This window comes from Tiliqua scincoides, chromosome 5 (genome assembly GCF_035046505.1).
Source record: "Tiliqua scincoides isolate rTilSci1 chromosome 5, rTilSci1.hap2, whole genome shotgun sequence".
In the NCBI taxonomy this organism is placed as follows: Eukaryota; Metazoa; Chordata; class Lepidosauria; order Squamata; family Scincidae; genus Tiliqua; species Tiliqua scincoides.
The window spans coordinates 117,487,253-117,511,917 of NC_089825.1; the positions used below are offsets into that span (position 1 = coordinate 117,487,253).

The following is a 24,665-nucleotide window of genomic DNA, read 5'->3' on the forward strand; positions in this document are numbered from 1 at the left end:
GGTTTTCAGACAAAAACTAGTAGCGATGTTTTAAGGCATTCTGGAGGCCTAGAAGGCCTTCAGTGAGCCGGAGAAGGCTGCGCACAGGCTCCTCCAGTGCTCAGAAGGCCCCTAAATGAGATGGGGGGGCATTCTGCAGTCCTGGCCCTGGGTGACACCAAGGGTAGGCTCACCAGTGGTCTGCAAGTATCCTTAACTTGCTGTGGAACGCTCCAATTCCCTCATGTCTCTTGCTATCAAAATAAACAGATGACATCACTTCTGTTTAGCCCCCAAAACATGTTTTCTTCATCAGTTCCACAGGCAATACCCATTGAAGAATTAATAACTGCCTTCCTATATGTTTAACTTGGGGACTGTAATTAATTCAAGTACTAAAAAAACACACCAAAATATAGTGTGGCAGCCAGAAAAATATATGGCAAAGAGCAAGATGAACCTTATAAATCTATCCAGAACTACCATTTAGAGCTCAGACAACAACGCTCCGTCAATCTGATTTGCACAGTTTTGACAATATATCTCTGGGTTCAGGCATATTAGGAGACAAAAGTACCATCATGTCAGGCCAAGAAATAGAAAGATTCTAGTTAGAGAAGGAAGATATAGATGTGAGCTTAGGATGGTGGCATTTGTGGTGTTATATCTGGAACTGATTCTTCACTGGGTATGCCAGGCTCACGCTGCTAAATGCCAAGTCCGTGATCCACACCCTCCACTTCAGAAGTATCACCAGCCAGGAGGTGCTGTTATCGGAGGCATTGCTTCTCAATCCTTCATTTTTTCTGATCCAATAGCCTTCACTGAAGAACCTCCACCAGCATCACATGAACATCTTACGTAAGGAGTTACATCTTATTTGTTCTTATTTCTGAATACTTCTTTAGTTGAAAGCTCAGTCCTAAGAGCTGCGGCCTCAAAACAGTGGCTCTTGGACCAATTGTTGAGGGCGGTCCTGGGGACGGATGGGCAGGGAGCAGGAGGCAGGGCTAGGATCCAGCTGATCCCAACCCCCGTTCCTCAGGAGGCGGCACAAGTCTGAGGAGACCCATAGGGGCTGCAGTGATTTACCCAGGGTTAAGGGGAAGAGTTTCCCCTTACCATTGGCGGAACCACTGTGGAGTCCTATCTGATGCTGGATACGGTGCAAACCTCCTGGCTTGCCTGTTCCAGCACAAGATAGGATTGTGCCCTTTGATATTTAAATTTTAAAAAAGAGTTAACTTGATCTTATTTTATCTGAAGGACAATGTAGTAATCTTTCAATTCAGGATTCCCATCACTGTGATCACCTTTATATTCTCCTGATACTTGATACCAAAATAGATTGCTTGCTTCTTGGAATGTTTCATGGTACATCTATTTCTAGTGCATCCCCACTACAGCATCCGAAACAACACAGTACCCCTAGCTGATCAGAGAAGCACATGTTGTCCTTTAGTTGATGGGTCCTATATCTAAAGGCAACATATAAATGTTAAAAAAAAAAGTTTAAACATGTGCAGAACCAAACTTCAATAATTAAACTACAGTTTGGAAAACTTTTGTGATAAAGAACATAACTCTCATTCTAGAATAATAACAAAACATTACCAGCACATTCTGGCCTTGGCCTTTGCAGTGAAGGAGATCAATGAACATCCCCACATCTTACCCAATGTCACTCTGGGCTTCCACATCTATGACAGCTATTTCAGTGACAAGTGGTCCTATCATGTCACAATGTTACTGCTATCCTCAGTAGAGAGATTTGTCCCCAACTACAAGTGTGACAACCAGCATAAACTGATAGCAGTCATTGGGGGAGTGGATTCCCGAGTCTCCCTCCATGTGGCAACTCTCTTGGATATCTATAAGGTTCCACAGGTAGGATGACTTTATCTCTGTTGATGTCCTCTGAGAAGTTATCACTTCATTCCAACTTCCTTTGTCCTTCCAGTTTTTGTTTTGTGCTTCAAAGATAGAAAAGGACGCATTAGAATGGGCCCATTTGTAAAGGAGAATCAGTAGGTTATTCTTGTGATTTGAATGGTTTGAATAAGAACCTGGGCATCTTTACAATATTAAAGGATACATTCACCCTGTTCAGTGGTTTCATGCTCCATGTTGTTATTGCTTTCTGCATGATCTACTGATCACTTTGCCTATTTACCGCTGATTACACAGGCCTACAAAATTGAGGGTCAGAAAAGTTTTTCCCAAACTTTATGGTGGTTTGATATGGATTTGGGGTGGCGATTCAAAAAATGGCATCCGTTTTGCCCTATCACGTCTAGTTTTGGAGATATAGTATAGCCTCATTAGTGAATGGTTCAAGCAGCTTCCTCATGAGGAAGCCATGCTGCAGGCTTCTTCATGAGGAAGCCGCTTGAACCATTCACTAAAGAGGCTATGCCATGTCTGCTAAACTAGATGTGATAGGGCAAAATAGATGCCCTTTTTGGAATCGGCACCCCAAATATACCCAGGAATTGGTGTAATGTTTAAGGAAGCAAAATGTGTGTTGGCCTGTGCTAACAGTTACCAGGATATCATTTGAACGGTGCTATCAGGGAAGAACCATGCCAATCCTGAAACATCAACAAAAAGGTCTATTATTTTTTCTATGCATTATTGGTTTATTGTTGGCAATGTGCAAGCCACTGAAAGCCACCATTGTAGGCTCTGAAACAAAGAGAAAGACAGAAGTGCAAAAGAAAAGCCCTGCTGGATCAGGCTGATTTAATTCAACTTCCTGTACTTCTGAGTGGCTCACCAGATGCCTCTAGGACTACACGAGACCTGTATCTTGTCATTCCCTTGCATCTGCCATTCAGACACAGGCTACCTCTAAAACCCAGAGTCTGCACAGAGTCATAACTCGTAACCTGTGATGGACTTTTCCTCCATACAGAGGTTTTGGACCCCAGAATGCATTGGGTGGCGCTTTGGGGTGCAGCATCCCTGGGCATACTGTTGTGGTTAAGAAATGAGATTTCAAAAACCAGAATCCACTGAATGGATGTCTAGGAAGCCCTGGTTCTCCCACTCTCATATATATGAGAATGACAATCTGCCAGGACCCACCAGAAGTGATGTCATTAACCTGAAAGTGGTGTCATAGCCAGAAGTGACATCATGCAGGAAAATTTTTAACAATCCTAGGCTGCAATTCTATCCACACTTACCCAGGAGTAAGCCCCATTGACTATCATTGTTGAAGCATATACATCTGTAACTTTTTTCCAAATGCAGTCACATATCATGTTACCATCAATACTAATATATTAAAAATAAAATATTGAAATGAATGGGAACCACCTCAGATTGGCTCGTGACCCACTGTAGTATTTATGTGCACAGGCACTGAGCTTTGAGATGTCTTAGCATATGTGGCAACAAAGCAGAGCACACTCTGCGTCTGCGCAAAGAGCACACTCTTTGGAGAGCAGCCTTAAGATATGCTGAGTGTCTGAAAGCCAGTGCTAGAAAACAACAGAATGTTAAAAAAAGAGCTTTATCTTAAGAATGTGTTGCGGTTAGCCAGGCCAGCTAGAAGCTGTTAGTGTAATTTGTATTGCAAGGGATTGTGACATGTTTAAGAATAAAGAAAGCTTGCAGAGGCAGGGCAAAGAAGTCAGATCTGCTCCAGCTTCAAGCCTCTCTGCATCAACCTTCGGAGACCTGTCTCCCGGCTCTCATTCATTGCTCTGCGCCTCGCTGTTCCTGTTTATAGTCTAAACTTTCTCAGTGCCTCTGCACTCCCACCAAACAACAAGGCCCCAGAAGCCTTGGTTGTTTCCCAAAGCAACGTCTTGCGCTGCTACAACCCACCTAGTGGGTTCTGACCCACATTCGAGAAACACTGCACTATAGGAATGTTGAAAAAATTCTGGAACATACTGGATATAAAATGTTTTGAATATTTGGAAAAACTCATATAAAGGGTATTATTTTCTCTCCTCCCCTGACCTCATTAGCTCATCTACGGCCCTGCTCCAATGACAGGTGATAAAACCCCAGGAATTCCCTTCTACCAGATGGTCCCCAAGGGAGAGGTTCAGCATTCAGGGATCCTCTCCTTACTTCTGCATTTCAGCTGGACATGGATTGGGCTCCTGACTATGGAAAATGATGATGGAGAGAGATTTGTGCAGATGGTGGTTCCGCTGTTTTCCCAGAGAGGCATTTGTTTTGCCTTCATAGAAAGAATACCCCGAGTTACTTTTGTCTCTGAAATTATTGACAGACTCCAAAATGGGGCAAAAATACATGATAAAATCATGGACTCTAATGCCAATGTGGTGGTTGTCTATGGAAAATCTGATGCAATGACACTTCTGAGATGGTTCCCATATCTGTCAGAACAGGAACACATGACAAGTACAGGAAAAGGTAAAGTTTTCATAATGACTGCCCAGTTAGAGTTTGTATTGAATCCCTTTCAAAGGACTTGGAATGCAGAAACGTTCCATGGTGCGATATGCTTCACAATTCACACCAATGACCCACCAGGATTCCGCCAGTTTCTTCAGAGTAGAAACCCATCCAGCACCAATGGAGATGGCTTTATCAGAAGTTTCTGGCAAAGCGCATTCAACTGTGTCTTCCCAGATTCAGACCAAGGCACAGTGAATGAAGATATTTGCACAGGGCAGGAGACGCTGGAGAGCCTTCCGGGACCTTTCTTTGAAATGGGCATGCTTGGACACAGCTACAGTGTCTACAATGCTGTCCATGCTGTGGCCCGTGCTTTACATGCCATGTCCTTCTCTGTTCTCCCACATAGAGCCCTTGTTGAAGAAAGGGGACTGAAGCGCCAGAATCAGCAGTTGTGGCAGGTAATGGAATCAGCCTCCTCATGTAGCAAAGCAGTGTGCATTGGGTGTTAAAGCAGGCCGTATCTGTAAACAAACCTCCTCCCCACATCCTTCCTTTGTCCAGTTCCCCATGTTGTTTCTGAGCACTTTCAGGTTGAAATGCAGAATGGACAGATTCAAACATCCTTTGCTGTTTTCCTCCTCATATAAGCAGCAATCACTATCCAGTGTGTTAGAAATTTCCCTTTGTGCCATAGAATAGGCTGCATCTCAAGCCCTTTAAGTATTCATTCCTATGGAAAAAAGTGATGTAAGTAGTAGCAGTCTAGAACCGTTTTATTTTTCATGGACAGCGGTGCTATCCTTAGAAAGGGGGCTGAAAGCAGTGTTATAACGGTGTTATGTGTTTTTATTCCAAATTAATATTTTAATCAATTTATCAATCAATAATATTTTAATCAATATTTTAATCAATCTTAAAGCATTTTTATCGAGTGTAATCACTGTTGTATAGAGGGTATATATGTTTTTACACCTGTGGCTGTCAGCAGGCATAGGAATAAAACAGGCATAACACACATGCGTACTCATGACTCCTGACTCTATTGCATCAGCCTCCCTAGATGCACTTGTCATAAGAACATAAGAACAGCCCCACTGGATCAGGCCATAGGCCCATCTAGTCCAGCTTCCTGTATCTCACAGCAGCCCACCAAATGCCTCAGGGAGCACACCCTGCCTGAAGAGCACAACTACATAGTCAACTACTTGAATTAAACTTACAGGAGCTGTTTAAGATGTGCCTGCTACTTGGTTGAACAACTACAATGAACCCCGTGCTACCAAACACAAACAAATTAAGACATTGGCAAAGTAAATCATTGAGGAGATAGCAACTTGAACCAACAGAATTGAACATAGCATTGAATTGCTATGGAAACAAAGTGGTTTTAAAGAGCACGCGAAAAAACATAGCAAGGAACCATTAAGTATTTGTTTAATTTGTTTAATTAAAAAGCTCAGTTTTACTTTTCATAGCTTTCAGTACACTTATCTGCTTGGAGGGAGGGACTTCCTTCTCGCATGTTTTTGGGGCCTGGTTCATCAGACTGGGGCCATTCTGGTGTCCTTGCATTCCTCTCGGCCTGTCCTTTCCAATGGACCAAGACATGGTCTCCTACTCATGAGGAAACATGAATAAACATGTCACTCAGTTTCACTTTCCATAGGGCTCCATGCATTTTCCTTGGCAGCTTCTGAGCATTCTCAGAAGACTTTGCAGCCAGTAAAAGCAACAGAACTCCAAGGGAGTCAGAGGCTTAACCCATAGTTGCCCACCCACAGGTGTGATCCCTTTTACGCATATGCCCACCCACATTTGATCCCTGTTACGCATATGCAATCTTGGGCAGAAATGGCTTAGGGCGCAGTCCTAACCCCTTATGTCAGTGCTTTCCAGCACTGACTTAAGGGCAATGCAGCTCTGAGGTAAGGGAACAAACACTCCCTTACTTTGAGGAGTCCTCCGTGAGTGACGCCCAACTGCAGGATGCAGCACATGTCCCATTGACACTGCTATGCCAGTGCTGGAAACTGCTGACGTAAGGGGTTAGGATTGTGCCCTCAGTCACACAGAAGCACTCGGGACGATTCACAGATGCTCCGCAGCCACTTTAATAAGTAAATGTCAGTGTTATTTCACTAATTGAGCAGGATACCACACTTTGTTGTTCTATAAGCCCAATTTCGTGTTTTGGCAGTGCTATATTGTTTTTACCAATTTACAGCCCAATTCTGAGCTGACTGGGGTGTGTGGCTGCTACGGCGCTGAAAATGGCTGCCACCACATCCTGAATGCCCAAAGCAGCTGGTGGGTGGCACCTCAGGAGAAGGGGACTTTTGTCCCCTTCCCCTGGTAAGCGCACTAGCCTCACAATGGGGTTACTCGATTCACCGCCAACTCAAAGGTCAGTGGTAAATCAAGTGTCTTCATGTCAGGCAGTGAGCCCAACATGGTGACTTTTGAGTCCTGCCTCCCTCCCCCAACATGCCTCTACCTGCCCTCTCCCCGCCCCCTCCATGCCTTGTCCCCACCCTCTCCCTGCCCGCCGCTCACCTCCCCCTCCCTGGCTCCCCTCCTCCCTGCCTCCCCCCACACACCCGCTTACCTCTGTGCTGCTCGGCGGTCCACGTGACTGCAGAGTGGCGGAGGTTGGGTGTCTGCCTGGCAGTAGCCTGGCATCAGCCAGGGCTGGGCTATTACCGGCGCTCACCTAATAGTAGGGTCCACAAACGTGCCATAAGGCAGTGTGCACCAGTGGTGAGCCAGCACCCTGAGCCCAGGATTGGACTCTTACACTGTTCCTAGATGTAAGTAAAAGAAGTACATAAATGATCGTCTCCAACTTCCAAGTGCAGTCTTTCTATACCCTTGACACTTCCTTTCTCTATCTAGTTTCTGAGAATCGTCTCATTTAACAACAGTGCAGGAGACAAAGTTTCTTTTGACCAAAATGGGGAATTAATTGCAGGATTTGATATCATCAACTGGATTATTTCCAATCAATCCTTTCATAGAATTAAAGTTGGGAGTGTGGATCCCCAGGCTCCTCCAGACCAGGCTTTCACCATCAATGAGGATGCCATCACATGGCACAGATGGTTTAATCAGGTAGGAGGGTGTTGTTGGCAAGTCAAGGAAGACTTCCTGTGCTGAGTGAGAATTAAATAAGTTTCATCCATGACAAGCAAAGTCTTTCTTTTTTTTCCCCAGTTAGTAGGAGCCCCTATAAATACCGTTCATGTTGGCCACCTTCAGTCTCGAAAGACTATGGTATCGCGCTCTGAAAGGTGGTTCTGGAACAGCATCTAGTGTGGCTGAAAAGGCCAATTTGGGAGTGACAATCCCTTCCACACTGGCAGCAAGTGCAGTCTGTCCCTGGTCTGTCTCCCTGGCTATGGGCCTTCCTTCTTTGCCTCTTAGCCTCAGACTGTTGGCCAAGTGTCTCTTCAAACTGGGAAAGGCCATGCTGCACAGCCTGCCTCCAGACATTTTATGAATTGATGAAACAGTTGATGCTCCAGGTTCTCCTTCATTGCTTGCTGTACACTTGCATGCATTTTATTTGAAAATAGTTAAAAGGACTGAACTTATTAATTAATCCTAACCTGTGCTGGAACGTAGGTCCAGAGCACCTGGGCTGAGCCAGATCCGCGAATGGAAAATTCTCTAATAGGCTTGACCTGTAAAGAAATGGAGCAACAGTTTGTAGCATATCAAGTGGTACTACTTAAGTACATTCATCCATTCCTGAGATGCTTCGTCACTTTGATAACATGCAAAATGGTCCAAGAAACAGAAGGTCGGTAACCATGCATATTATTTTCCTGCTTCTCCACCTCTTCTTTCTTTTATGGTTCAGGTACAACCTCTTTCTAAATGTAGCAAGAGCTGCTACCCTGGATTTAGCAAGAGAGTGAAGGAGGGGGAGCCCTTTTGCTGCTATGAATGTGTCCTATGTCCAGAAGGGAAGATTTCAAATCAGAAAGGTAAGGAATAGACTGCACAGAGGTATCAAAAGAGATGACTGTATTCCTAAACATACCTAGCAAAAGGAAAGATGGTTCGCTGTTCTCTTAGAGTTCACAAACGAAAAAAATAGACAAGTCAGACACTTCCACTGGGGAGACGCTATAATGGGCAGAATAAGGACATTTGCTCTCCCTTGCTAAACGTAGGACACTCACCACCTTTTCTGTGGTTAGTTAGGAAGTCACCAGTTAGCTGGCAGAAAGCTGATGAAGAAATAATGTAAAGTCTCGAGTAAATGCTTATTACCTTGGTTTACTGTCAATGACTATGGGACTGACAGCCCAATACAGGTGTGTGCCACTTAACGAAGGGGATATGTTCTCCTATCCCTGTTGTTATGCGATTAGGTCATTGAGTGAACGTTCAGTACAATCTATTTTCTTCGTTGTGTTAACAGACACTCCCTGCCAGACACTAGCTGACTGAACAGGCTACTGGAGATAGATTGCCTCTCCTTTGCATTAACAGTCTCTCTGTTGTGTAAACAGACACTCTACTGCAGGCTATGGGGGATGCGATTGCCTCGTTAAGAACACCTTTATTGTTCTTTCACCACTGTCATATATGCGGCTCGTAGTTAAGCAATCGGTTGTTAAGCAGTGCACGCCTGTACTACATCTTGCTGGTGGCAGTTGCCAGAAACAGCCATAAAGCATACTCCAGTAGTCTTCCAAGTTGCTGGAGCACTAGTGGGAAGCTATCTGGAGCTGGAAAGCCAGTGGGAGAGGAAGGGAAGGCAAAATGGAAGGGGCAAAAGCAGAGCAGGATAGGGAGGAACAGGGGATGGGGAGTTATGGGAGGGGTGGATCCAGTGGCAATGGCATGCATTGGGTCCTATCCCAGCTGGAACGAGCCTCAAGGCCCCCTTTCTCAACTCGGACTTGTGCTAGCGCCAGTTCTAGGAGACCCACTGTAGAGTGGGAGGTATATGGAGAGGGGAAAGGGGATCTACCTTTGCCGCTGAATACAGCATGCCTATTTTTTGTAACTGCTGGACAAATGGGGGAGGGGAGTTTAGAGGATAGAATTGGGCTGAAAGTGTAAGTTATAACCCAACGCTCACAACCACTTAAACCATCCTCTGCTACATTTCACAGGATCTGCTTGGAATAGATCCTTTAATGTGAACAGTGGAATGTTACCTGTCAGAGGATAAAGAACTATGGCATGTTGCTGAGATTTATGGCATGTTGGTGTAATCAAGACCACATCTTTTCCTTTGCAGACATGAATGACTGTTATGGATGCACAGATGAAAGCTATCCAAACCAAAAAAGAGATGCATGTATTCCCAAGGTTGTGACCTTCTTGTCCTATGAAGAACCTATGGGAATCAGTTTGGCCTTTGCTGCCTTTTTGTTTTCCTTGATCACAGCTCTGGTGCTAAAAACATTTAAGAAACACCACAACACTCCCATTGTCAAAGCCAACAACCGCAGCCTCACCTACACCCTCCTCATCTCCTTCCTGCTCTGCTTCCTCTCATCATTGCTTTTCATTGGACAGCCCACAAAAGTGACGTGTCTCCTCCGACAAACTGCTTTCGGCATCATCTTCTCGGTGGCTGTTTCTTGCGTGTTGGCAAAGACCGTCACGGTGGTTCTGGCTTTCATGGCCACCAAGCCAGGAAGCAGGATGAGGAAGTGGGTGGGGACAAGACTGGCCACCTCCATAGTTCTTTCCTGCTCCCTCATTCAAACAGGCATTTGTATTGTGTGGCTGGAAACGTCTCCTCCTTTCCCAGACACTGACAAGCATTCAGTGCTGGAGGAAATTGTATTGGGATGTAACGAGGGATCTGTGACTATGTTTTACTGTGTCCTGGGCTATATGGGCTTCTTGGCTGTTGTCAGTTTCTCTGTGGCATTTCTTGCCAGGAAACTACCCGACAGCTTCAATGAAGCCAAATTCATCACCTTCAGCATGTTGGTCTTTTGCAGTGTTTGGCTTTCCTTCATTCCAACCTACCTGAGCACAAAGGGGAAAAACATGATTGCTGTGGAGATCTTCTCTATCTTGTCCTCTAGTGCTGGGCTGCTGGGCTGCATCTTTTTCCCCAAATGTTACATCATTGTGCTGAGGCCTGAGCTGAACAACAAGGAACAACTGACAAGAAGAAAAGACTGACAGCCCAGTCCTGTCTGAAACCCTGAGAAGCGACTGTCAGTGATGGAAAAAAAATTGGTGTTGGTTGATTGATGCACTTCAAAAGAGACAAAACTCTTTAAAGAATTTTAGAAGGTTTATTCTTACAATGCTAGATCAATCACAAGCCAATTTACAGGATCCTGGATAGAGATCTTCTTTGCCTGCTACTCTAGTCTCGTTCTTCCCAAAGACCACATCCCATCAGTAACCTTTATACCTCGACATAAACAAGTTCAGGAAAAGCCTCTTCCCCCCAAGTACTATGTCATTTGAACCTCATTTTGGGGTGCCTGGTCGTCTTTTGTGGTTATGACATCTGGTCACCCTGCCTGAAGGGTGCACCATTCTCTGCTGCAGAAGAAGAGCAGTAGCCATAGTCTTCAGACAGCATGTTTCATCCCCCTCGACTTTTACCCCATATACCATTATTTTAACAGTCCAGTCCTATTATGGCAGCTGTAAAAGGTGCACAGGTAGTGCTCGAAGCTGCCAGAACATGGGTGGAGAGGCTGGAATGGCCCCATGTGTGGCAGCAAGTTGAAGAAGGCCCACAGAGTCACATAAGTCAGTAGGAGAGGCAGAACAGGCAGGGGGAGGGAGGAACATGGGGAGGCTGGGGGAGGGTGGGGGCGTGATGGAAGCAGGAAAGGGTGGCTCCTAGCATCAAATCCTATCCCCTCCAATAAGGATCAGCATGCCCGTTTTGTGACCTCAGACTTACGCCAGCTAAAGAGCTGGCACATGCCCAAGGAGATCCGTGGGAGACCATGGCATGATGGAGTAGGATAAGGAAAAGTTTCCTTACTTCCTTTTCCCATCATACCATGGCATCACCCCCCTCCGGATACAAAGCAAGCCTCCTTGACCTTGCTGCATCATATGGGGGGACTAGGATTGGTCTGCTACACTGGTGCACCTGGGGGTGTCAAGGGGGTCAAATGCCCCCGGCTTCCACATCTGCAGGGGCAGCGGCACCTTCCTCACCTCTCCACCTACCCTGCCCCCATCTGAAGGCCTTCGGAGGGCCAGGGAGGCCACTTGCACCAACCCTGCCCCTCTGAAGACCTTCTAAGGCCTCCAGAAGGCCTTTCAACCTCAGTTCAAGTTTTCAGACAAAAACTAGTAGCAGCTATAAAAATACACAGTAAAGACTGCGATGAACATTAAAAATATACCCAGAACTACCACTTAAAGCTAAGTCGAGGAACAGGCAAGGATTCATCAGTTTGATCTTGCACGCTTTAGAGAAAATATCCCAGTGTACAGGCATCTGAGGATACAAAAATACCAATGAACTCCGGCTAGAAAATACAAAGATTCTAGTGATGGTGTGAAGATCTAGACCTGTGCATAAGATGTTGGCATTTGTGGTATTCGTACTGGTACTCTTTCTTCACTGGGTATGCAAGGCTCACATTGTTAAGTGCCAAATACGCAATCCACACCCTCCACTTTACAAGTATCATCAGCCAGGAGACATCATCGTTGGAGGCATTGCTTCTCAAGCCTTCATTTTTTCTGACGCAGTGGCCTTCACTGAGGAGCCCCCACCGGCACTACAAGAACATCTTACGTAAGGATTTTCTTTGTTCTTATTTCTTCATATTTCATCACTTGAATGGCCAGGCCGAAGAGACTCAATAGAATGAAGGGAATACTGAAGAGCAGAAGCACCCATTTCTGCTTAGGGAAGTAAAGAGCCCAAGTAAATAGCTGCCTGTTGCACTGGGACTATCACAGCGCCAAAACGGCTGCCACATCATCCTGCATGCAACAGGGCAGCCTCCGGCAGCTCCTCGGGGGAGGGAAGTAGCCCCACAATGGAACTACTCTATTCTATGGCAACTTTTGGGTCACCGTAGCACCGGCACTAGAATGGCGCTAGCACTGGTGCTAGACCAGCTAGACTGACCTTAGCACCGGTGCTGGACTGGCACTGAGGGATGCAAATGTGCTTTATGGCATGTTGGCAACACTCACCGCCGGCACAGTGCCGGCGGTGCACACTCAGGATTGGGTTCAAAGCCACTGCATAGATGCTTCTAAAAGACTTTCTTTCTACTATAATTGTTGTTTTACACCCGTTCATCAATTGCTTTATCAAATCATGTTTCTCTACATTCCCTCTCATCGCCTGTCGCTTTCCTGTCACAGTTTTGGCATTAAGAATGAGTCGAGTAAGCAAAGATATATGTAGATCAGTGGTTCTCAAACCTTTAGCACCGGGACCCACTTTTTAGAATAAGAATCTGACAGGACCCACCAGAAGTGATGTCATGACCAGTAATGACCTTCTCAAGCAGGAAAATTTTTAACAATCCTCAGCTGTGATCCTCCTTACACTTACCCAGGAGTAAGTCCCATTGACTATCACTATTAAAAGCATATACAAAGTAGCCTGTTAAAAGTACAGATGTGTCACATTTCCCCTAATGCAGTCACATCCCATGGGAGTATCAAGTCTAATATATTAAAAATAAAATATTGAAATGAATGGGGAGCCACCTGAAATTGGCTCATGAACCACCTGTGTGAGAAACACTGAGTAGATAATGCTGCCCCGACCCAGATAACTGCAAAATGCTTTTTGTAGAGTAGGTTGCAGGATGAAAGCCCATGGAGAAATGCCTTTGACAAAGATACTGTGTAAAAACACTAAGAACCACCGTCCTTGCAGGTATTCTTTTCTGTGTAGACTCCTATATCTTTTTCAAGTTGTTTCTTCCATCTACTCCCCCATATTTATTGTGTGTTACATAGTACATATGATGCTGAATCATGTAATTGTTTATCACAATATTTATATACTGACTTTCTCATAGACTCTCAGACAGCCTCTCAAGATGTTATTCATTCCTTGCCAGCTGATACCTCCACATCCACACAGCAACCTCAGCAGTATTCCAGTCACCCATCCAAAGGCTGGCCCTGCTTAGCTTTTTCAGGCAAGGTGGCAGATAAACCTCCAGACCATACATCCTGCCTACGTCAAATACTGTTAACATCAAATACTGAAAATTGAAAATGCTAGTGGTTGAACTTTAGCTCTCTGTACAACAGATGTGATTAACCACTAGTAAAGTCCTTCCTCAGCTATTTCCCACCAGCTTCACTTCATGACTACTGCCACCACACCTCCCTACCTTGCTTAGGGCACAATCCTAACCAACTTTACAGCACTAGCATAGCTGTACCAGTGGGGCATGTGCACTGGGATAAGTGTATGAGGGGGGTGTTTGCTGCATCCTGCAGGTGGGGAGCAGGTGGGTATGGCAATGTTTGTTCCCTTATCTTGGAATTGCATTGCTCTTACCTTGGTGCTGGAAAGCTGGTTAGGATTGCACCCTTAGTTGACAATAAATTGGTTGCCACTTGCTGTGTTTAATGACATATCCTTGCACACCTCCCTTTCTAATGCAACACCACTACAACATCCTAACTACCCAGTACCCTAGCTGACCAGCAAAGCATACATTGTTATTTAGCTGAGGGAGTACACACCATCTCACGAAAGTCAACTTACAAGGTTTTTTAGAAAGGTTTAAAAATGTGCAGAACCCGATTTAAATAATTAAACTCTGGCTTGGGAAACTTTAATGATAACAGATGCCACTCTTGTTGTAGGATAATAACAAAACATTACCAGCACATTCTGGCCTTGGCATTTGCAATCAAGGAGATCAATGAAAATCCCTACATCTTACCCAATCTCACCTTGGGCTTCCACATCTATGACAGCTATTTCAGTGAAAAGTGGGTCTACCAGGTCACAATGCTACTTCTGTCTTCCCTGGAGAGATTTGTCCCCAACTACAAGTGTGACATCCAGCATAAACTGATAGCAGTCATTGGGGGACTGGATTCCCAAGTCTCCCTTCATGTGGCAACTGTCTTGGATATCTACAAGATTCCACAGGTAGAGTGTCTTTCGGCCCAGTCCTACCTAACTCCCTGCACAGAGGTGTAGCAGCTTTGGCGTGGCTTCTGCTTCATCCCATGGGGGAATGTTGGTTTCTGGAGGTCTCTGGGGTAAGAGGGAGTTGACCCTTGCCCTAGGTAAACCCCAGCAGCCACTGTGGATCAACTTGAACCTGTGCCAGCTCAATCACTCACGCAAGTCTGTGTTGACCCATGAAGACACAGGAAGGGAGTCAGAATTTGGCAACTGTTGCCAATCCTGCCTCTCTCCTGAACCTGATCTACCCACCTCCCTGTTCATATCACTGCCCCATTCTGCCCACCTCCTCCCCTTTTTGCCTTCTTCCTGGTCTCCCCTCACCCTGTTCCAAACTCTGAATGGGCTTGCCTGCTTTGGCGGGTCTCTGCTAGCATACATGGGAAGGCTCCAGAAAGGCTCACACTTTACTGCTGCATTGCAGCAGCTTGTGCCAGCAGAATGCATTCCACAGGCAGGGCATCCCATTAGGTTTGGACTGCCTGTAACTGTTTACGTTGTATGAGAAGTTAGCACATCATTCACAGTTCCTCTGACCTTCCAGATTTCATTTTGTCATTGGAAGACAGAAAGAGATGCAAAAGAATGGGGAAATCTGTAATGGGGTTTTTTGATAATATTCTTGTGGGCCCCAAGCCTTCTTCTTTGGGTTGGGTTAACAACAAGCTATAGTTATTAAGGAATGGGAGTGCTCAACCAGGTAATACCAGGAGTCCAGAATCCACAAACTGGCTTCTGGGAAGCTCCTCTCAGCCTCAAATACCTATTTGTAACAAAGGATTAGTAAAAATAAATGTCAGTGCAGGTTGTTGAACGAATCCCTGAAACATGCTGTATATAAAGTGTTTTGGATACTTGGAAAAGTCGTATAAAGGCTACCATTATTTCCACCCTTCCCCCCACCTTGCCATCTTCCATTAGCTCATCTATGGCCCTGCTCCAATGATGGACAATAAAGTTCCAGGAATCCCCTTCTACCAGGTGGTCCCCTCGGATGATGTTCAGTACTCAGGGATCCTCTCCTTACTTCTGCATTTCAGCTGGACATGGGTTGGGCTCCTGACTATGGATAATGACTGTGGAGAAAGATTTGTGCAGAGGGTGCTTCCAATGTTTTCCCAGGGAGGCATCTGTTTTGCCTTCATAGAAAGAATGCCTGAAAGTGTTTTTGTTCCTGAAATGAATGACAAGTTCCAACATGGGGCAAAAATACATGATAAAATCATGGAGTCTAAAGCCAACATAATAGTTGTCTACGGGAAATTATTATTAATTAACATTATTAACAGTATTTATATACCCCTTTTCAACTAAAAGTTCACAAAGCGGTTTACAGAGAAAAATCAAATAACTAAATGGCTCCCTGTCCCAAAAGGGCTCACAATCTAAAAAGATGCAAATGAATACCAGCAGACAGCCACTAGAAGAGACAGTGCTGGGGTGAGATGGGCCAGTTACTCTCCCCCTGCTAAAAAAAGGAGCACCCACTTGAAAAAGTGCCTCTTACCCAATTAGCAGGGGTTATAATTCTATAACACTTATGAGATGGTTTCCGTATCTGTCGGAACAGGAACATATGACAAGTACAGCAAAGCATAACGTTTTGATAATGATTGCCCAGATAGAGCTTGTATCAAATCCATATCAAAGGACTTGGGGTACAGAAATGTTCCATGGTGCGATATCCTTCACAATTCACACCAATGACCCACCAGGATTTCGCCAGTTTCTTGAGAGCAGAAACCCATCCAGCACCAATGGAGATGGCTTTATCAGAAGTTTCTGGCAAAATGCGTTCGACTGTGTCTTCCCAAATCCAGACCTGGTTACAGTGAATGAAGGGATTTGCACAGGGCAGGAGAAGCTGGAGAGTCTTCCGGGAACTTTCTTTGAAATGGGCATGCTTGGACACAGCTACAGTGTCTACAATGCTGTCCATGCTGTGGCCCGTGCTTTACATGTCATGTCTTTGTCTATACACCCACACAGGACCCTGGTTGATGGAAGGGGGTGGAAGCTCCAGAATCCGCAGTTATGGAAGGTAATGGACTCAGTCTCCTCCTTTGGCAAAGCACCATGCCAAATCTATTACAGCAGGCCCCATCCCTAAATAAACTGCCTCCTCAAATTCTTCCCTTGTCCAATTTCCTGTGCGCTTTACAACCACTTCAAATGCAGAATGGACTCATTTGAGCATCTATCACTGTTTACCTCCCTTTTCTCTGTGAATTTATGAGAAACAATCACTATTAAGTGAATCAGTAATGATCCTTTCCACCAGAGAACAGGCTCCATCCAAAGCCCTTTAAACATTCTTATAGACAAAACTAATAGAAGAATAAATAAATAAATGATCATTTCAAATATTCAACTACCGCCTTTCTATATTCTTGGCATTTCCTTTTTTTTTTAAAATGTAGTTTCTGAGAACTGTCTCATTTAACAACAGTGCTGGGGATGAAGTTTCTTTTGATCAAAATGGAGCGTTAATTGTTGGATTTGATATCATCAACTGGATTATTTCTTCCAACCAATCTTTTCAGAGAGTGAAAGTTGGGGGAGTGGATCCCCAGGCTCCTCCAGACCAGGCATTCGCTATCAATGACAATGCCATCACATGGCACACATGGTTTAATCAGGTAGGATTCTGTTATTGGCAACTCTAGGAAGACTTCCAGAGCTGAATGATCAACAGCAGTGAAGGTACTGGTGGGCCAGCATTGCTCTGCAAGGCCTCCACAGCTTTGCAGTAGGTGACAGCCTCCTGCAGAACAGAATCACAAGATCCACCAACGTAAGGCCCAGGGATTGATTCCTTAATGTTCTAATAAAGGAAAAAAGCAACAGTTTGTAGCATCCAGTACTCCCTATTAAATTCATTCATTCATTGCTAAGGCACCTTATCACATTGATAATAAAAGAAAAGTCCCAAGAAACTTAAGCTTTCCAGGTACATTTTTTCCCATGATTCTCTTTCATTTATGGTTCAGGTGCAACCTCTTTCTGTATGTAGCAAGAGCTGCTATTCTGGATTTCGCAAGAGAGTGAAGGAGGGGGAGCCCTTTTGCTGCTGTGATTGCATCCCATGTCCAGAAGGAAAGATTTCAAATCAGAAGGGTAAGAAATAGATTGCAAAGAGTTCTCAAATGGATCAGCTATAATCGAGAGGAAGCTGCCTATCAAATCAGGAAAATGGGGAGGGGGCTATATGCAGTGTCTGAATATAATTGAGTGGTCTATTATTATATCAAATAGTTGATAAAGCAGTCGACGTGGCAAATCAAAAGAAAATATTATTCCCTATTCTCAGATGCCTCGCAAACTTTTTTTTGTTAAAAAAAAAAAGATAAATCAGACACTTCTGCACCTCCAGTGGGAGAAACATTCTGTTGGGCAGAATAAGGACATTTGGGGCCTATGCTGGGACAGCATTGGTAACTGGCATGGTGCCCCAGCAACCGCTACTGTGCAAGTGCCATAAGGCATGTCACTGCTGGCAGTAAGCCCGCAGTGCCAGAGTAAGGACCAGCTCCAGTCAACACTGCGCTTCAGAGCTGGGAAGACGTGCCACGGAAGTTCCAGGCAGTAACTGTTCCGGTTAGCTGACAGGAGGCTTTTCGGGGGGAGGGAGGGTGGGGAGAAGGTGGGGGAGGGCGGAACTGGGCAGAGGGAGGGTGGACTAAGGGAAGGATCAGGCCAGGAAGGGGGGGCAGAGGTTGCCTCTAAATCCTATGCCCCCCTCCTGAGTCAAGCCTTCTGACATGGGCCTCCTTGGTTCTGTGCCAGCTCAAGAAATGCTTAGAAATAGAATAAATAGAACAAAATAGTTTAGAAGAGGTGTCAGATCTGTAGTTGTTTGAAAGACAAAAAGCAAAAACTGTATTCTAGAGAAGACTTAATGTATCTTTCCTATGTATTCCCCCAACCTACATATGTACCTTTGTACCTATTCCTATATCTGAATTAAAAAAGAAAAAAAAAGAACTGGTGCAGATCCAAGGGGACCCATTGGGGCCAGCAACACTCTACCTGGAGTAAAGGTACAAATGTTCCCTTACCCAAAGGAGACTCCGGCAGATGCCCCGACCCCACGGAATACATTGGTGTCCATTTCAGCATCACTGTACCAGTGAGTGCCACGGGGGCATAAGGATGGGCTGTTGGTCTCCTCCACAAAGCATTGGAAACCCACCACTTATTCAGTGGTCAAGTTCAGTTAGCAGATTATCTTCAGCTGGGAGGGTGCTGATGGAGAAGAAACAGTGTGATGTCTTGTGTGTGTATATGCATGCTACCACTGTTTATTGCCAATAAAATTAGAAGTAATTCTGATAAGATTGTGATAAGGATGTGGGTGCTTCTGGTGAAAACAAAAGAGAGGTCATTTCTCCCTGCAATTCTTGTGCTGTGCTGCTCCTAGATAGAAAGAAGATTTTGTATCATGGGACTCTTAATAAGTACTCTCTGAACATTATTTCTAGATTTAGAAGTCTCAAGGCGCAATCCTAAAATTGGCATGGGCTGGTGCAAGTCCCTTGCGCCGGCCCACCGGTATTGCAAAAGTGCTGTAAAGCACTTTCATGCCATCAGGAGAGAAGGGAAGCTGGCCCAAGCCCTGTTGGGTTGGTGTGAAGGATGAGTCCATACTGGCTGAACTAGTCTGGCACGGGGGTCTGGGGGCATGGGAAGGGTGGGCAGGCCTGTGGGCAAGCAGTAGGTGGGGTGAGGGCAGGGCCAGGATCCAGTACCTATGCTGGATCCTATTCTCATTCCTGGGCAGTGCTTGGCAGCTCCAAACTGCTCGGATCTGAGACACTTCCTGAGATAGCGCAGAACCAAGTAGCCCCATTGGGCCTGCTGCCACTTTACCCAGGGTAAGGGGAAGAAATTCCCTTTACCCCGGGCTGAGCCGCAACTGGCCCCAACCCTGCTTTGGATGCAGGGCAGACCCACCTGCCTGCTCCAGGGCAAGTTAGGATTTAGTTGTCATTCCTTCAGTTGTCAACATGACGGTTTGGCATCCTGATGATTTTTTATGAGGCTTGACACTGTTGTGGGACACTAGGCCCACCCATTTTCAAAAGGACCATAATCTTAGATGACTTCCCAGATCTTGGGGCTTACAAGCCAAAGTTCTGATTTAGGCACACAAAGATGTAAAAAAAAAAAAACATGTAAACCATCCTCTGCAACATTTCACAGAAACTGCACAGAACTGATCCTATGATTTGAATAGCCGAATGTTACCGGTCAGGGGAGAAATATGGTATTTTGCTGAGTTTTATAGCACACTGGTATAATCAAGACCGTATCTTTTCCTTAACAGACATGAATGACTGTTATGAATGCACAGATGAAAGCTATCCGAGCCAAAAAAGAGACTGATGCATTCCCAAGGCTGTAGCCGTCTTGTCCTATGAAGAACCTATGGGAATTAGTTTGGCCTTCATTGCTCTTTTCCTTTCCTTGATCACAGTTCTGGTGCTAAGAATGTTTGTGAAACACTGCAACACTCCCATCGTCAAAGCCAACAACCGCAACCTCACCTACACCCTCCTCATCTCCCTCCTGCTCTGCTTCCTCTCTTCACTGCTCTTCCTCTATTCATTGGACAGCCCATGAAAGTGACATGTCTCCTCCGACAAGCTGCTTTTGGCATCATCTTCTCAGTGGCTGTTTCCTGTGTGCTGGCAAAGACCATCACGGTGGTGCTGGCTTTCATGGCAACCAGGCCAGGGTCCACCATGAGGAAGTAGGTGGGGACCAGACTGGCCACCTCCATTGTTCTTTCCTGCTCCCTCATTCAAACAGGCATTTGTATTGTGTGGCTGGCAACTTCTCCTCCTTTCCCAGACACTGACAAGCACTCAGTGCTGGAAGAAATTATATTGGAATGTAACGAGGGATCTGTGACTATGTTTTACTGTGTCTTGGGCTATATGGGCTTCTTGGCCATTGGCAGTTTCTCTGTGGCATTCTCGGCCAAGAAGCTACCTGACAGCTTCAACGAAGCCAAGTTCATCACTTTTAGTACGTTGGTCTTTTGCAGTGTTTGGCTTTCCTTTGTCCCAACATACCTGAGCACCAAAGGAAAATACATGGTAGCTGTGGAGATCTTCTCTATCTTGGCCTCTAGTGCTAGTCTGCTGGGCTGCATCTTTTCACCCAAATGCTATATCATTTTGTTCAGGCCTGAGTTGAACAACAGAGAACAGCTAACAAGAAGAAAAGACTGAAGCATTTCAGCAGAATATTGTGTGAGCTTCTTTGCAGCTGCCATATGAAGTACCTTCCTCAAGGATCACCAAAATTCTCCCTTGAATATGCACTTTAGTGAATGTTTCTTTAAAAAGCAATCCACGAAGGAGGAAAAGGTTAAATATACCATTCCTTCCGTCAAAGCCACAGTTCCAAACCATGCTGAATTCAGCAATTTTTAAAGGAAATCATGGACAGGTCTTCTCCATCATGCTTTGTGGCACGCACCCCAAAATTAATTCTCCTTCTCCCTCCCTTTCACTCAAATGTGCAGGCCCCATTTACACCAGAGGTATCACACTTGTTTAATGGGGCAGGCTGAACAACATTCATGACACTTATTGAGAGCTTGGTGATGTCATAGAGCAAGTGCTGTGTCTGAAGATCTTGAAGTTTTGTAAATTAGGCCCCTTAATCTGGACCATTAAATTATGGTGTGGCCTCAATACTTCTTATTTATTTTTTAAAAAAACTTTCCAATCTCTAAAAAGAAAATAATGTCAAGGAGACAGGAAGTGCAAGATTTCTCTACAGAGATTCCATGACCCTTTATTTGTATGCATGCTAGGAGATGCTTTTGTTCAGCAGATACTCTAAAGAGGTGAATGAATGCATGGGAGAAACAGCCTCTCACAATACTTCAGTGCTGTACTCCTTCACATACTTGAGGATTATGTCCCACTGAAAGCAGCACCAGGGAGTATTTCAATCTCCCTGAACTGGACATTCTGTGTAAAGTTGCCATTCCTGAATAGGAGAACTGCACAAGGGCATCCATCCAACCATTCAAGAGGTGTCATGAAGCTGCTAAATTGGATGTCATTCATGAGTCTGACCCAGTCGACCTAATCCTGAATGTATAGTCACGAGCTCAAGGGCTGTCATGAGCCTCTATACTTAGCCACACTCACTTGTGATCCAATTCCATATGGAACACATGGACTGGAGCCCTCTGGACCATTTATGCCACTGGATCTCGTGATCCACTGACACAAGTCACCTTGTGAAGGTGCAAGTGTTGAGAAGCTGTCATTTGCTGTGTGCTGTTCCGTTGCCTGGGGTAGGCCTCCACTACTCTGACACTTCTACTTGAACAGTTCTACTCAGACTGTTCTACACAGCTCTACTCAGAACCGTCTACCTGGAAAATTTACTCGAATCTGAGCCAGGAATTTTACCTTCCCAAGTGGGCCCAGGAAAGTGAATCACACTGTGGAAGGGAGATAGGATACTGACAGCCCTGCTGCCATCAACACCCATCCCCTTCCCAGCCTCGACACAGCCCCATCCCCACTCTGGTCTCCACCCTCACCCTCCCAACCTCATTCCACCCAACCACTTCCTAGACACCACCCATGCTGATTTTAAGGCAGTGGCCTGGCTATACAGAGTGGCAGGTTGCACTTTGTGGCCACTATAAAGCGTGCTGTCCTGCAGGAATGAGAGTTGTAGTGTCACAGCAGGCCCATTTGATGCAGCCTTGAGTAAGTTCAGCTAAGCCCCATTTTTAAAAAATTTTAAAATATTTATTGTAGTTACTATACCAGTGGTTCTCAAACCTTTTAGTGCCATGACCCACCTTGTTGTCCATGGTTGGGTCATGGCACAATGCTCAACATCACACCACAAAGCATTCCTGGGAGCCCCCAGAGGCCATTTCCAGGTTGTATTGGGCCTGTGACTCACTCCATTGGCCTCCATGGGCCCCTGAATTCCCATGGAGTAACACAGAAGTGAACCAGAATTTGCTGGTGCAACCTGGAAATCACTTCTAGTCACTTCCTCAAGGCCTTGGCCACAGAGGCCAATGGAGTGGATCACAGGCTCTGCACGACCCAGTAGCGGCCTCTGGAGGCTTCTAGGAATGCTTTGTGATGTGACATTGAGCAGCTCATTGAGGTCCACTGCACATCAGGTCAGGCCCACCAGTGGGTCACAAATCACAGTTTGGGAAATGTTGCACTATACTAAAGCTTTTTGTTACATCTTTCACTCTCTGCTTCCCAGTCCTTTTGCTGCCAACTGTATAGATGTACCATGGGCCACTACACATGATCTGAGCATACAAATTGTTTTTTCTCCCATGTATGCGTGTTACAAGTGTTTGAGAAGCTATGCCGGTAACAGGGCCCTTTCATGTTCTGTCCTCCTCTATTTTCAGACCATAGACCAGTGATTTTCAACACTTTTCATCTCACGGCACACTGGCAAGGCACTAAAATGGTCAAGGCACACCATTGGTTTTTTTGACCATTGACAAGGCACACTGTGCTGTCAATGGGGGGCTCACATCCCCCAATGGTCCTATTGATAAATGACTCTCTCCCGAATTCTCGCAGCACACATGGGGACCATTCGCGGCACACTAGTGTGCTATGGCACAGTGGTTGAAAATGACTGCCATAGACTATTATTTTTGGTGTCCTCAGCTTGCTGAGGGTCATTCCAAGTCCACAGGGTCCCTTACTGTCAAAGTAAGCAGATCAAAACACTTCAGCTCAAAAAAACCAAAAACATGTTTACTTCATCAGTACCACTGGGAACACCCCACAATGAACTAACGATTACCTTTATATATAATTACCTTATCCTGCACAGATGCGGGAAAATTGCTAGGACGAAGAAGATGGATTGTAATTCATTCATGTACTTTGGGATAAAAAGAAGAAAGCTCAATGGAGCTTCAGTGCCAGCTGGAAAGACTTTCAGTAAAGACCAGGACAGACATTATAATTTTTTCAAATAATAAATATACCCAGAACAACCATTTGGAGCTAAGCAAGGATCCACCAGTCTGATGTTGTATACCTGAGATAATACATACCAGGTTTCAGGCATCTGAGAAGACTAAAAGACCACTCAACTAACTCACACAAGTTTGTAAATATGGGCAGTCCAGTTATGATGCTTAGATGTAGACCTGTGCTTAGGATGGTGACATTTCTGGTGTTGCTGGTATGGTCTCATCACTGGGTATGCAAGACTCACCCAGTTGGTAAATGCCAAGTTCATGATCCACAATCTCCTCTTCACAAGTATCATCAGCCAGGAGATCTCATCATTGGAGGCATTGCTTCTCAGGCCTTCATTTTTTCCAGTGCAATAACCTTCCATGAAGTACCTCCACCAGCACTACTGGAAGACCTTATGTAAGGAGTTGCATTTTCTTTGTTCTTGTTTTCTCATACGTGAATTGCCAGTCCAAAGAGCTTCGGCCTCTTCAGTTCTTTGCAGTTCTTTGACCAATTGCAGAGAAGTGTAATAGAATGAAGGTAACGCTAAAGAGCAGAAGCACCATTTTTTCAAAAGCCACTGCATAGATGCTTCTAAACATTATTTCACTTCTTTTTCCAGTATTTTCTTTGTTCTCTAATTTTTATTTATTTTCTTTCATCAATTGCTTTCTCATATCCTGTTCCTCCACACCTCCTCCACTCATCTATTACTTCTCTTAATGAGACAGTCTGTGCTCTTTGCATAGGCCTCTCATTTCTTTGCACTTCAGTTTTTCTACAACAGTGTTTAACATTTCCATCCTCAGTGATCTCAGGAAAGAACTGTGTCATCTTCCATGCCTCTTCTCAGAGACCATGCTGCAAGAGTCCTCCGTTAATTGGGTTCCCACTGTAGAGAGGGAAAGGCTGTGTCAAAATTATTAATTAAATTTAAAAAAAAGAAAAGAAATAGTATCCCCACCCAGATAGTTGCAAAACGCGACTTTTTCTGGAGCAGGTTCAGGAAGCTCATGGATAAATTTCTTTGACAAAAATTCTAATGAAACACTCTGGGAACAACAGTCCTTGCAGAAGTCTTTTCTATGTGGACTCCTGCATCTTTTTTCAAGCTGTTCTATCCCCATATTTGTTGTGTATTATGTAGTTACACTGTTTTGTGATAACCTTGAGGACATACA

General features: G+C 45.0%; 1 protein-coding gene and 1 pseudogene across 1 annotated transcript; both read left to right on the forward strand.

Annotated features, from left to right (window-relative positions):
* Window positions 1–1,722: 1,722 nt before the first annotated feature.
* On the forward strand, window positions 1,723–10,518 carry LOC136653414 (vomeronasal type-2 receptor 26-like). The gene is made up of 5 exons (XM_066630315.1): window positions 1,723–1,866; window positions 3,960–4,820; window positions 7,255–7,470; window positions 8,222–8,348; window positions 9,617–10,518. The coding sequence occupies exons 1-5, from the start codon at window positions 1,723–1,725 to the stop codon at window positions 10,516–10,518; spliced, it is 2,250 nt and encodes a 749-aa protein (XP_066486412.1).
* A 9,304-nt stretch (window positions 10,519–19,822) lies between these two features.
* On the forward strand, window positions 19,823–20,730 carry LOC136653415 (vomeronasal type-2 receptor 26-like; annotated as a pseudogene).
* Window positions 20,731–24,665: the final 3,935 nt, after the last annotated feature.

Excerpts from the sequence above, each read along its gene's own strand:
- LOC136653414 (XM_066630315.1), top strand. The coding sequence starts at position 1,723 with ATGTTACTGCTATCCTCAGTAGAGAGATTTGTCCCCAACTACAAGTGT. Across the intron at positions 4,821-7,254 it reads AGAATCAGCAGTTGTGGCAG|TTTCTGAGAATCGTCTCATT; the intron begins GTAATGGAATCA and ends TTCTCTATCTAG. Across the intron at positions 7,471-8,221 it reads GGCACAGATGGTTTAATCAG|GTACAACCTCTTTCTAAATG; the intron begins GTAGGAGGGTGT and ends TTTATGGTTCAG.